The 13,751-nt window shown below is 40.9% G+C and overlaps 1 protein-coding gene across 3 annotated transcripts; it reads left to right on the forward strand.

Annotated features, from left to right (window-relative positions):
* Positions 1–3,317: 3,317 nt before the first annotated feature.
* tmem74b (transmembrane protein 74B) lies at positions 3,318–12,763 on the forward strand. Of its 3 annotated transcripts, none has more exons than XM_038279647.1 (4): positions 3,318–3,473; positions 6,086–6,147; positions 10,238–10,511; positions 11,303–12,763. In XM_038279647.1, the coding sequence occupies exons 3-4, from the start codon at positions 10,287–10,289 to the stop codon at positions 11,888–11,890; spliced, it is 813 nt and encodes a 270-aa protein (XP_038135575.1). In that variant the 5' UTR covers positions 3,318–3,473; positions 6,086–6,147; positions 10,238–10,286; the 3' UTR covers positions 11,891–12,763. The 3 variants fall into 3 exon arrangements, with proteins under 3 accessions (XP_038135575.1, XP_038135576.1, XP_038135578.1); XM_038279648.1 differs by having other exon boundaries at positions 3,321–3,473; positions 6,089–6,147; XM_038279650.1 differs by lacking the exon at positions 3,318–3,473 and adding an exon at positions 3,783–3,807 and having other exon boundaries at positions 6,089–6,147.
* The last annotated feature ends 988 nt before the right edge of the window (positions 12,764–13,751 follow it).

Consider the following 13,751-nt stretch of genomic DNA (forward strand, 5'->3'; position numbering starts at 1 on the left):
CGGGGTCTTACTGCATGGAGTTTCCTTGTTCTCCCTGAGCATTCGTGGGTTCTCTCCGGGTACTCCAGCTTCCTCCCACAGTCCAAAAACATGACTGTTAGGTTAACTGGCTTCCCTAAATTGTTCTTAGGTGTGAGTGTGTGTGTGCATGGTTGTGTGTCTCTGTGTTGCCCTCCCACAGACTGGTGACCTGTCCAGGGTGACCCGCCTCTCACCACAAGACTGCCGAATCACTGTGACCCTGACAAGGACTGAGCAGCAGAAAATGGATCGGATTTTTTTTGTATTATTAAATTGTTATTAATTTCATGACATTGCAACTAATTTTCCAAAAACATTCAGCAAGTCTCAAAACCCATAAATCCATTTTTGATTTTACACAGAATACCATTTTATAGATAATAAAAAAAATAGTGCCCTTAAGAAAAGGCTGCACATGAAGACAAACACAGGTGATAGTTATACCAGGTAAACCAGAGGGGTAACAAAAAACCTTATTTAGATTTAAATTGGTCAAATCACTGTCACCAAAAGCAAATAGATCCTTTTTCAAAATTTTTTTTCTTCTTTTTTTGGAAGTTCCCTTTTAATCTTAAACATATCTGAATGGTTTGATTTGTAGTTATGATTAAAACTTTCCTTTCTGATAAAGCTTATAGTTAGAGTGGCTCAGGTTATCCTGAGCTATCTCTATAGTTATGCTGCTATAGGCTTAGACTGCTGGAGGACATAGGGACCCCTTTTACTGTAGTCATTGATGCAATGCAAGCAAATATCTCTTGTAAATAAGATGGATCTTGGATCTCAATGATACAACCTGTATAAAGATGAAATTATAAAATTATGAAAACTTGCCAAAAATCCCACTCTGAGCCAAAATGTCTGACTTACTGTAAGTTTTTAGCGCATACCTCGTAGAGACTTTTTAAAAAATGAATTAAGGAGATCTACTGGTGAGCCATATTTCAAATCTCTGTGACTTACGGTTTTCCCCAACTCACTTTAGCTGTAGGGGGCGCTGTGGACGGCCATTTTTGAATCCATTAACAACACAGAATTTTTCGTGGGGGGGAATCATTGGCAAATTTTGTGAGCTCTTGAATATGTTTAGGGGCCCAAAAATGCATTCTAAGGCTGAGAATAATAATAATAAAGATTCGAATTACAATAGACTTTCGCAGCGCTTCGCTGTTCCGGAATAATTAGCATCCTCTGTCTTGACATGCTCATCCAGGAGGATCAAATCCTGTCGAGTCAACAATTGGATGCAATCGACTGGATTTATTGGGGATTGAAAACTTTTAACCAAACTGCTGATGAGACTGAATTGTTGTTCAGTGCTTTGTCATGCCGCGTGTATTCTCTATATATGGAAGACCAATACAGTAATGACATGTGTTGTGGCGCTATATAAATCAACTGAATTGAATTGAATCCTGCCATAATTAAAAATAAATACAGAAATAAATAAATGCTAAAAAAATAAATAAGAATTCCCTTAATTCCCCCCTAAAAATACAATAAACAAATAAATGTATATAGAAATCAAATTATACAGTGAGACATAAATGTATCTCTTTTTATTAGCTTCTTTGGTTTTTGCCTTTGTAATAATTTCCTTATTTATTTATTGTCCATTAAATTCTTCAACTTTATTTATTTATTACTTATTTCTTTAAGTATTAATTTATGTGCATGTTATAATATTTTTTGTCTGGTTTATTCTTCCTTTGTATTTGTTTTACTCTATTTTCTTCTGCCTATCGTTTTTCCATTTCTGCCTCATTATGCACATTTGGGGCGTGGCTTAGAGGCTCACCTTCTTCCCATTGGCTGGTTAGCAGCAGCCGGCCACAGGCACAACAAACATGGCTACCTATGAAGCTGTCAGTGAGCTGAGACATTTGGCAACTGGTTTTGAAAACAATGCCAACATTATAATTATTAACTCTATTATTTTTCATTTGTCGACAATGTAGTTTTTCAGCGGGATCCAGCAAACAGTTGATCCGACTGAGGAACTCCGATGTCGGCAGCTGCTCCCTCCTCCCACACGCCGTGGTGCATTTAGGGACCGTTGTAGGTACCAGATTGACTCGGGCTGCCAGATTGACTCGGGGGCCTGCGCCTTTTGATGACGTCACATTACATAATTGTTTTAACGTTTGCACAATTGCGCAAAACATTTTGATTGGTCTGGACAGCTTACTAAAGTAATTATAGCGGGGTGTAGGTTTTATTCGAAAGCGGGATTGCGGTTTGGAAACGGACAATTTTAGGAAGAAATTCTCCATGGTCCCTGCGCCTTCCGATGACGTCACCGAATTCGCCATGGGCCTTGCGCCTCCCGATGACATCACATTATAGCAACGCCACTCAAACAAACTACATTGAGCCCGCGGTCTGCATTTGTAACGACAATAAATTCAGGAGAATGAAGCTAAAGGGATACAAAAAATAAACTTGTAATATTACAAAAACAAAAATACTACGAATTCAAAGTATATTCAGAGATTAAAGTCCCTCTGATACTGTTTAAGTGACTGAGAAACTGCAGATTTGCCACATTTAAGATGGCGGACGCTCATGACGTCATCAAAAGGCGCAGGCCCCCGAGTCAATCTGGCAGCCCGAGTCAATCTGGTACCTACACCGTCAACAAACCGAGCACAAAAATCAATAAATTCCTTATTTTATGACCAGCTAAGACGGAACTAATATAAAATCATGCCAATAGATAACATATGTAAGGCACACTTGCTTTTATGCAATTTTAAGCTATTTTCAAGATATTTCAAGACAAATGTTGGGACTTTTCTTTAATAGCTTCCAGGTCATGTGACCTACTGACTCCAAATCTATGTCATGCGGACAGCCGACCGGTAGGTGGCAGTAGTGTTCTTTGACAAACATGGATACCTCCAGTGAAGCACATTCACATGAAAATTACTCGGAATGAAAAACACTCATCATTTATTGAACAGGATGGAATAATTTCATATTTAAAGAACTTTCAGAAGTTTGATTTTATAAAATGAGCGGACTCTTCCTTTAATATATTTATATTAACTGCTATATCATTCAGCGACCACGTGGGGTCGCTGCAGCTCCACAACGCTGAATAAAATAGCCAGGCATTTTTTTTCTTCTCCTTTTTAAAGAAAGCATATATAAATAAATCCATTACAATTTTCTAATGCAAGTTTATTTAAACGTTTGGGATTTTTTTTTTTTTTAGAAATATGCAAATAAAATATAGAGAGTAAACGTCATGAAGCTGATGGTGATGTAGGTCAAAAGGCACCAGCCTGAAACCACAGGCTGGTTTTGCGCATGGTCAGAATGAGCCACCATCCTCATCCTCTCTACATCCTCCTCACTCATCTTCCAGCAGCATCCAGCTCTCCGGATGCTGACGCTTCTCAGCCGCCTGAACCGACCCTCCACCCCCCCACCGGCAGCCTCCTCTCCAGGTAAGCCAGCACTCACCCCCCCTCCCCCAGCTCCTCTGCTCCCTTCCCGGCAGGATGCTCCCAGTCAGCGCGCATGGACGCGCGCTCCATCCCGGTGTTTTCCTCCGCTGAAACAAAGCGTCGCTTTATCTTTTTTTCCCTCTTAAATCTTCCAGAATAAAGCTCTGAGACTCGGACTGTCCGCCATCCATCATCCCGCTGATCTGGCAGCAGGTCTGGTAATGAAGAGCCTGTTAGTGTCTGCGGCTTTATCAGCTCCTGCTGCTGATATTATCTCTGCAAACACAGCCGGAGTGTTTTGGTCCACATTTCTTGCAGCTTGGTGCATCACAAGGTCACTATGATGGTGACGACCGCGCCACACACTCAAATAACGCCTTGCTCATGGGCACCTAAGCCCCCCCTCCCTTCACCCTCCAAGAGAGCTTGATGAATGAGATGTGTGTCAGTGGGCCACTGAAGCCTGGTGGAGAAAAACCAGAGCTGCCTTCTGGTTCTGATATCCTACATCAGCCTTGATTAAAGTTGTAGGGAAATCATATTTAAATATCAAATCATTCTGGCTTAAACATCTTTATAAATCTACTTTTTATCAGATGATATTGTCCCAAAATGTAGAAAATTTCTATTAAAAAAAAAAAAAAAACCCGTCTTAAAATCTGTGTTTTTTTCCGTTATCTTCTGCAGGCCAGTTAGTTCTACGTCAGCCTGAACACCTAAATTCGGCCAATCATATATCAACGGTCATCTGTCAATCACATTTTTTCGGTCATAGCATCTTGATTCATATGTCGCAGCTAATATACGCAACGGTTGAAATCAGAATCCTTTCCTTTCCCATTGAGTTGCGTCCCAGTGTTCACGGGGATGGACGTCTGTGTCTTCGGCAGGCGTAGAGCTAACAGAACTGGCAGCGTTGCGAGGCAAGGGCTCAAACATGTACGGCTGGAAGCCTTCTACACCAAACCAAGCTTCTGCCGCCCTGGCGTCCTCTTCCACAACATCTTCGTCCCCGCTTTCCTCCTCTAAATACAAAATGGATGACGGAGGAGACTCATCCACGACCTCCGACACTAAACTCTCCTCCTCTTGCATGTTTCCTCTGTCCATAGCGTTCCTTGACAGCGTCGTTTCTAAGTCACCAATTTAGTGCTACTTGGTCCCAATGGAATTTCCCATTGGGAACCTACTAGCACTAAGATGCTAACTGGTTAGCAAGATGCTTCCCACAAACCGGCCACAACCAAACTTGCTTGAGAACCTTCTACCACAACAATCCCGCCCCCTTGATAGTCGACCAATCACATTCCCTTTATTCACTCGTGTAAAGTCGGGCACCACTGGGAGAATTCGGAAATGCAACGGTTGGAGCAGCCGCTTCCCTACGACTTTAAATATGAAATTATGACATACAGTTCAATAAATTGTTGAGAATGGCGCTAGGCTTACCGCACCGTGACGTCACTGCTGGAAGATGGCAGGAGGGAGGGGCTACTACATTTGGGAAAAAATGGCCGCTCCCAGACTCAGCGGTCGCAACAAAAATTAGTGTTATTTTTGTACTGATTAACGCCAAATTCCTTAAATCACAGCAAACGTATTAGTTTTAGATATAAATAATGATCCATTGGTTATTCCTGGCTGATCAGACTTTTCCTTTAAAGGGAAGATGGTGTCAGGCGGACATATTGAAGCCTTGTTATGCAGATTACAGCTCTCACCTCTCCTGTAATAACTTCAGTGTTTCTGCTTAGCTGATAAGGTGTTAACCAGCTCTGATCCATGTCTACGCCTTCTGTGAATCTCTGCTGCTAGAGTTTATGTGTGCATCAGCTTCAGACATAATGACGGCCTTTTCTTCTTTGATCAGAATGTATGGAGAGCGACTATGAACACAATTTTTTAGATAATTTTATTAGAGATGGACCGATACAGTAACCTGACTCCGCCAGATGGATTTGCTCCGCATATCCATCTGGAATCCTTCCGTTGAAGTAATTTTTGGAAGGAAAGAAAATACTGGTTAGCTGATTGGCCTATGTTGGTGATAGACGGGCCAAATAAACCAATCAGATCAACGAAGCATATGACGTACTAACAGAGCGACGACGAAGAGGAGCCAATTGATAGATCAAACTCTTGCTGAAACCAGTCGGGAGAAGAGCAAAAACATCTTTTCCTGTGAGAAAAGCCTCCAGAGCAGTGTTTTGCTCTTCTTTCAGTGAAGAAATACTCTGTAATTCCGATAAAACTTGCTCGATAGCCACGCTAACGCTAGTTTCATCGGCTGAAGCCGCCATGTTCTTTAGACTGAACTGTCGCGCTTCTCGTTGCGTCACACCTCAACCCGCCTCAAAGCCAACGCTGATTGGACGTTCGTTTGGTGAACGGCTCAAAATTTTCTTTAACGGAGAGTCTCCAGACTGATTAGCGAGTGACATCTTGAAAGCTCGCGAGATCAGGATGGTCTCATGAGGCTAGAATTCTGGGTCCAACATTCTGATTTCTGACAGTCTCAGTGTTTACATGCTGATCGTGGCAAAATACGAACCAAACTTCTGTTTCGCTGGATAAGTATAACAGTTCTTATCATACGTTGTGTTTTCTCTCAGCAGGGAGTGACAGCATCATTGCAGTGACAATAAGAAGAACATGAATTTAAATATCTGCAAAGGTAAGAAAACTGATAATTAGTGTAACCTCTTTTTTCTGCCTGTCGAGTGAAAAGTAACAGATCAGCTTTGGTAGCATGAGGTGCAACAAACCTGATATACTGAACTACTTATTGGCAGATTATCTGTTTGTCAGTCAGAACACACCTTTTACATGTTCCACATGTTTAAGACGTGAATATATAATCTTAACCACAGGTGTAGCTTTCTAAAGGACTGGCGTGGACAGGCCCAACCAGTGATTTCAGCTTTTTCAGTAAAAAAAAGAAATGTAATAGGTAATTTATGACAAAATATTGTTTAAATGTTGTATTCTTTTTTATTAGTTAAAAAAGCTGGGATTATTAGAGGATAATGACTCCCAGTTACAGGTTAGAATAAACACATTTATCTGTTATTTTCTTATTGAAGAGACAGAATCAGATAATGAACTCCAGCCTACATTACCGTGTTAACATGCTTTTCAATCCTTCCTGCACATTCTTTTCAAACTAAACTTTAATTTAAACTGTTGTGTGCTTGGAAAAAGATAAATTGTAATGTTAAAAATCTAAAAATCACAAGACAGAAATCAATGTCACAAAGGAATAACTTTTATTTTAGAGTCACGGTATGTTTATACAAGATAATACTGTTAATATAATGTGACTTTTCTAGAGAATCATTATACATAGTTATTTTATACAGGGTTTCCACAGTCTGACATCATTTCAGAATTCCCTGACTTTTAACTGACTCAGGATTAGTTTTCCCTGACAAAATAAATGCAGCAACAAGACAATAATAATAACATAACAGGTCACCAATCTAACATGTTTAGCTCTATAACATTTAAATGCACCTCTCCGATGTATAAGATAAAAAAAATTTAATGAACATTTTTTAATGTAGGACCTGCATCACTGTACAGGAGACTGCCATATGATAGCGCTTTCTAGCTTGTTTGTCGTTTTGGTAACTACATCAAAATTACCGCTAGGTGGACAAAAATCACGCCATCTGGAGGAAAGTCACCCGACTTTTTCAAATACCATACCATACCAACTTTATTTATGAAACACTTTATGCACCGGACAGGACCAAAATGCTGTACACAATCATAAAATACAATAAAATTATAAAATAGAAAAAAAAAAAAACGAGTGTAAAATACATAATAGTATACAAAAAGAATAAAACAAAGTAAAACCTCTCAAATTGTGCCAAAAGCCAAGGAAAAAAGATAGGTCTTAATAAGGGACTTAAAAACAGCAAGAGAAGAGGCCTGTCTTATGCTCAGAGGCAGATCGTTCCACGCGAGAATGTGTACAAAACAACAAAAATGGCGCCGGCAACGCTTCTGGGTCGTTTTCATCAAATGTCGGTGATTTTAAAGTAATTTTTTTGCGATAATTGCACTTGCCCGGCGGGCAAATGCAATGAAATTTGTACTCTTCCGACAATAAAAACTACTTGCCCCGTGCGATCGGGCGATGGTTAACATCGAGCCCTGTTAGCAGACAGCTTCATACATCAGAGCACAGAGACACAATTAGGGAGAGCTGCAAATTTAAAGGTGAAACAGATTTAGTGGGATTTGCAATATGCAATAAAATATATCTCCAAGTTTACCAGAAAGTTTACAAGAAAAAAAATGCTGTTCTACATTTAAAATGCAACACATGTTTTTGTCTTTTGTAATTCAGCAAGCCTCAGCCAAGCCAGAAATACCCACAGAGTCTGAGTTACAGGTGAGACGGACTTAAAACGGAAATATGAGAAACCTAACAGGAACAATTGCGTCTCACAAATGACAATTTCTTTAAACATTCTCAGACTTCTCAGAATGTTATTGCAGCTCATCCCCAGCCTGAAATAAAACACCATCAGGCTATCTATGTCCATCACCTTTTGTTCACTAGAAAAACAATCTAGAAATAAATAAAAAGGTCTTAAATTAAGCGTATTTACCCTTAACTTGAGTAGGTAAATGAGGATTTTTACTCTTAAAATAAGATATTTAGATAAAATGCACTTGAAATAAGACAATTATCTTATTTTAATCATAAATTGTCTTGTTCCATTGGCAAAATGTCTCTTTTACCTCCTCAATCCAAGAAATAATGCCCTTATTTTAAGAAAAATGACTTATTTAGATGTCATTTTTCTTCCAGTGTTCCTTTGAGAAGGTGTGCTGCCTGTAGGAAGATTATGTTTCAGTATTTTGTCCACACGTTATATATATTTTATGGCCACAAATTTGTATTTCTTTGGAATAAATTATTATTTTGTGGTGACAAATTTAATCTTTCGTGCTCACGCTGTAAATCTTTTTTCTCCCATGTCAGTTCTGGGGCTCCGTAGTATCTGAGTTCAAATGTCGGGATTCAAAGTGAAAAGTACCATATTTTCCCGACCATAAGGCGCACCGTACTAAAAGGCGCAGTCCCAGTTATGTGTCCCATTTCTGTATTTAACACACATAAGGCGCACCAGACTATATGGCGCGGGTTTTATATACCAGTACATATCCTCTACTACGTTTAAATACCTCTACTGCGTATTTAAAAATACAGCGGGAGCAAAACTGAGTATGATTGTGCTTTATTCATGTATTTATTACAAAGTATTAATCAAACCCATCGAAGTCATCATCCTCTGTTTCTGAATTAAACAGCTGCGCTAAATCCGACATGCCAATTTCCCCTTCTTCGCTGTCAGAGTCACTTTCCGTGCCGGGCGGTTCCTCAGAAATAATGCCGGCTTTTGCGAAAGCTCGAACAACAGAGCCAGCAGACACGTTAGTCCAAGCATCTACAATCCATCCGCAAACGGTGGCGTTAATTGCCCGGCGCTGCCTTCCACTTTTCGTGAAACTGTGGTCTCAGTCTGTCATCCATCGCTCCCACGCCGCTCGCAGCCTTACTTTGAACGGCCGCTTCACACCGATGTCGAGCGGTTGAAGTTCCTTTGTCAGACCCCCCGGGATAACAGCAAGCACAGCGTTAATTTGTTTCACCATGTTTTTCACATCAGCTGTGAGATGGGCACGCATGGAGTCACAGATTAACAGAGATGGTGATGCGTGGAAAAAACCACCTGGTCTCCTGACATTCACCTCCCTCAGCCACTCTTTCATCATCTCCTCAATGACGAGTTCTGCATAAAGCCCATAACTGTTCTTTTATACACAATCCACGCCCACACTTCCTCATTTAACGTTCTCATGGCGGTCTCAACAACGTCCGCAGTAACAACACACTAGAGACTGACAGGGGAGTGGATTTTCACTCCTGTCCCGTCCCACTCCCACAGAAAAAAATGGTGTCCCGTCCCGATCCCGGGCCAGAGTAGAAATCTAAATCCTGTCCCGTCCCACTCTTGGTGAAATTACTCCCACTCCCATCCCGCTCCCATTCAGAATGACTCCCGCTCCCGCACCACTCCCATTCTTGTTGTTTTTGAGCACGGGTGAAAAACTCAGAGCGGAAGTTACTATTGGTTTGCTCCCGCTCCCGTCTGCTCCCCTTAATGTTTAATCCTGTACCGTCCCAATCCCGTGATCGTTACTAATACTGACTCCCATCCCACGGGAATCCCACGGGAATCCCGTGACCCATGGGATTCCCGAAAAAATGTCAGTCTCTACAACACACATAGGGCGCACCGCACTATAGGGCGCGCTGCACATTTTGAGGGGAAAAAAAGACGTTTATATGCGCCTTACAGTCTCGAAAATACATTACTTTGGGAAAAAAGAGCCAATTACAGATACAGGAAAAAGCTACTAAGTATTTTACAGCAGTAATATTTCCCCATGATGCCTCTGTATCAGCATGAAAAGGTAAACTGCCACCTGTGCATTTAGAAACTCATTCTCAGCTATAGGAACACTTTTATTTCTTAATGTGGCAGAATATGTATTAAAGAATACTTGATAAAAAAAGAAAAGCCCAATTAGTGGAACACTGTCCCTTTAATACCTGCTTTAAAAGCTACTTTCAATCTGACAAACGAGCCTGATAGGAGCGCATGTTCTAAGTAAAGGTGACTGCATGTGAACGAGGTGACCTTTAACCTCTGCTGACTCCTGCTTTCCATGTGATCAATCAGTGAGGACAAAGTGGGATCAGAGGTTTGATGAAGACACGAGCCAACACTGATGGAGACGTCTCTGAACGCCGTGGAGCTCCGCGAGCTGCGAGGAGGTCGGAAAGGCCCGCCCCCTACGGCGACCTCTGCCCCCAGGACAGCGGTCGAGGGGCCCTGTAGAGCCAGAGGCTTTGAGAACGCCTCCTACCAGCAGGACGAGGATGTGGACCGTGCTGAGGAGGATGAGCTGGGGTCGGCTGCTTCCGAGGTTAATCAGACTTTAAGAACCAGTAAGGTGAGTGAAATGTAAATCTGGAAAATTACTTGGTTTTACAGTTAATGTTGGTTTAATTCCGCACTTTAATCTAAATTTCTTATCTTTCCATAACTCATCACACAGAGGAGCATTTTAAGTTTTTGTTATACTGTAAACCAGCGGCGGCTTTCAAGTGTTCCTGATCTAAACTCACTGACGTTGAGTTTAGGATTCAGTATTTAGCTTCACATTAAACCTTTTTTGAAAAAGAAAGATGGTCCAACTTACTAGAATTTCTTTTGTGCTGGTTTTCTGCTACCAAGAGATGAATTCGGGTTTGTTTGTCTTGTTTAATAGAAACAGATCACCAGTTCTGCTGGAGGTTTCTTCCTGTTCAAAGGGAGTTTTTCCTCTCCACTGTCGCTACAAGCATGCTTAGTGTGAGGGATTGCTGAAGAGTCAATGAGTCGATGCAATCAGCTGGTTTTCCTTAGATAGAAAACTTTGAATCAATCTGACTGGATGATCTGGTGAACTGGAAAGTGACCTGAGATGACATGATGTGAATTGGAGCTATAGAAATAAAGTGAATAGAATAGAATCATACGGTGGGCTGTTAACAAACCGCTGCACTGCAGCCAGATTTCATCTCACGGTAGATCTGAAATCCAACAGGGAGGATAAACAGAACAGGACAGACTATCTTGCTTTATCTTGCTTCTTTTTCTATGTTTTCTTGTTTGTTTTAATTTATAATCTCGTTTAAACTTTGCTGCTTCTTGAAATCCAGTCCTCTATCTCTCCTTCTTCCATTTGCTCCCCTCCAACAGAAGCAGCCGGTTTCTCCACAGTCGTACGATGAGGAGGAAGGAGTCGGCGGAGGGCAGGAGGACGGAGGAGGATTCCCAGCGTTCAGCCCAGCCGACGATCACTCTGCGGACTACGGCTTCATCCTGGCGCTGGTGTTCCTGGTGAGCGGGATCGTGCTGGTGGTCATCGCCTACACCATCCCCAGGGAGGCCAAGGTCGATCCGGATTCTGTGTCGGCGCGTCAGATGGAGAAGCTTGAGATGTACTACGCCCAGCTGGGCTCCCACCTGGACAAGTGCATCATCGCGGGCCTGGGTCTGCTGACTCTGGGGGGGATGTTCCTGTCGGTCCTGCTCATGGTCTCCATCTGCCGCGGGGAGATGTATAGACGTCGAGCGGCCTTCGTCCGACCCAAGAGGACTTACGGCTCCATCAACTTGAGGATGATGCAGCTGGCGAGCGGAGAGGGCGCAGAAGGCAGGGATGGAGGCGAGGGCTTTCTGGTGGAGCAAACAGAACCAGAGACTAGCCAGGACCTGAAATCAGAAGCAGGACCGAGCAGACTGTCCTGTGCTGCGTCTACTTCAGCCGCTGCATGTGGAGTCTAAATTTGCTCTGCATCCAGGCTGCAAATGTGCGACCTTCAATCGAGGGGTTGAGGTACCAGGATCCACTGGGATGCAGGTCCTCTGTCGTTGCAGGCAGGAGAAGAACATCAGAAGCACAGCTTCGCTCCAGCTGTCCAGCTTTATCCCAACTGGGCGAACCATGAACCGGGCTTAGAGGTTAATCTGATCGGTCAGACGAAATGATGGATTTTAAAAGAAAAGGACTGAGTGAGGAAGAGAGGTAAGGCAATGAGGATAAGAGCACATTTAAAGAAGGGTTGAATATTAAAAACTATAATTCCTGATATTAATCCTATTCAATAAAAAAAAGCACATTATCTAGAAAACAGCAGAAAGCAGGAACGCTGCTTTGGTTTCAGCAGAGACCAAAAAATTGTATTAATCTGCATTCCACAACTTAACTAACAGACCACCTTAAATCACGTTCAGCACCTTTTAACTTCACAAATCCACAGCTGTTAGACAGAGAATACATTCATGATTCATTTAGTTCTAAGAAAATTAAAAGCTATTTTAGATTTGTTGTAAAGACGTAAACAGGAGGCACATTTTTTTCTAAAGTGACGTTTAAATTCCTCACCAGACATAAAAGAAAATGTCTGCACAACTAAAGCTACATTCAGCAGCCTGAAGTCACCCAAATATGAGTTTTTTTCGCCCATATGTGACCTGGATCTCTGGAAGAGGATTAGGGCCACTGAAAAAATAAAAAAAAGTTAAATTCTGTTATTTTCCATTTTTTGTGTTACTGACCCTCCAAACGACTCACATCTTTGTCAGTGAAGCTGAGTTCTCCACATCTCTGCCTTCATGGTGCCCATCTACATTAAGATCCACAATTCTCAGATTAAAGTCAGAATTCTGAGACAAAAATGTCAGAATTCTGAGATTAAAGTCAGAATTCTGAGATTAAAGTCAGAATTCCGAGAAAAAAAGTCAGAATTCTGAGATTAAAGTGAGAATTCTAAGAAAAAAATGTCAGAATTCTGAGGTTAAAGTCAGAATTCTGACACAAAAGTCAGAATACTGAGATTAAAGTCAGAATTCTGAGATTAAAGTCAGAATTCTAAGAAAAAAATGTCAGAATTCTGAGATTAAAGTCAGAATTCTGACACAAAAGTCAGAATACTGAGATTAAAGTCAGAATTCTGACACAAAAGTCAGAATACTGAGATTAAAGTCAGAATTCTGAGATTAAAGTCAGAATTCTGACACAAAAGTCAGAATACTGAGATTAAAGTCAGAATTCTGAGTTTAAAGTCAGAATTCTAAGAAAAAAATGTCAGAATTCTGAGATTAAAGTCAGAATTCTGAGATTAAAGTCAGAATTCTGACACAAAAGTCAGAATACTGAGATTAAAGTCAGAATTCTGACACAAAAGTCAGAATACTGAGATTAAAGTCAGAATTCTGAGTTTAAAGTCAGAATTCTAAGAAAAAAATGTCAGAATTCTGAGATTAAAGTCAGAATTCTGAGATTAAAGTCAGAATTCTGACACAAAAGTCAGAATACTGAGATTAAAGTCAGAATTCTGAGATTAAAGTCAGAATTCTGACACAAAAGTAAGAATACTGAGATTAAAGTCAGAATTCTAAGAAAAAAATGTCAGAATTCTGAGATTAAAGTCAGAATTCTGACACAAAAGTCAGAATACTGAGATTAAAGTCAGAATACTGAGATTAAAGTCAGAATTCTAAGAAAAAAATGTCAGAATTCTGAGATTAAAGCCAGAATTCTGAGATTAAAGTCAGAATTCTAAGAAAAAAATGTCAGAATTCTGAGATTAAAGTCAGAATTCTGAGTTTAAAGTCAGAATTCTGAGATTAAAGCCAGAATTCT

Source organism: Cyprinodon tularosa, unplaced genomic scaffold (genome assembly GCF_016077235.1).
Source record: "Cyprinodon tularosa strain WSP-4 unplaced genomic scaffold, ASM1607723v1 ctg152, whole genome shotgun sequence".
In the NCBI taxonomy this organism is placed as follows: domain Eukaryota; kingdom Metazoa; phylum Chordata; class Actinopteri; order Cyprinodontiformes; family Cyprinodontidae; genus Cyprinodon; species Cyprinodon tularosa.

Excerpts from the sequence above, each read along its gene's own strand:
- tmem74b (XM_038279647.1), top strand. The coding sequence starts at position 10,287 with ATGGAGACGTCTCTGAACGCCGTGGAGCTCCGCGAGCTGCGAGGAGGT. Across the intron at positions 10,512-11,302 it reads AGACTTTAAGAACCAGTAAG|AAGCAGCCGGTTTCTCCACA; the intron begins GTGAGTGAAATG and ends CCCCTCCAACAG.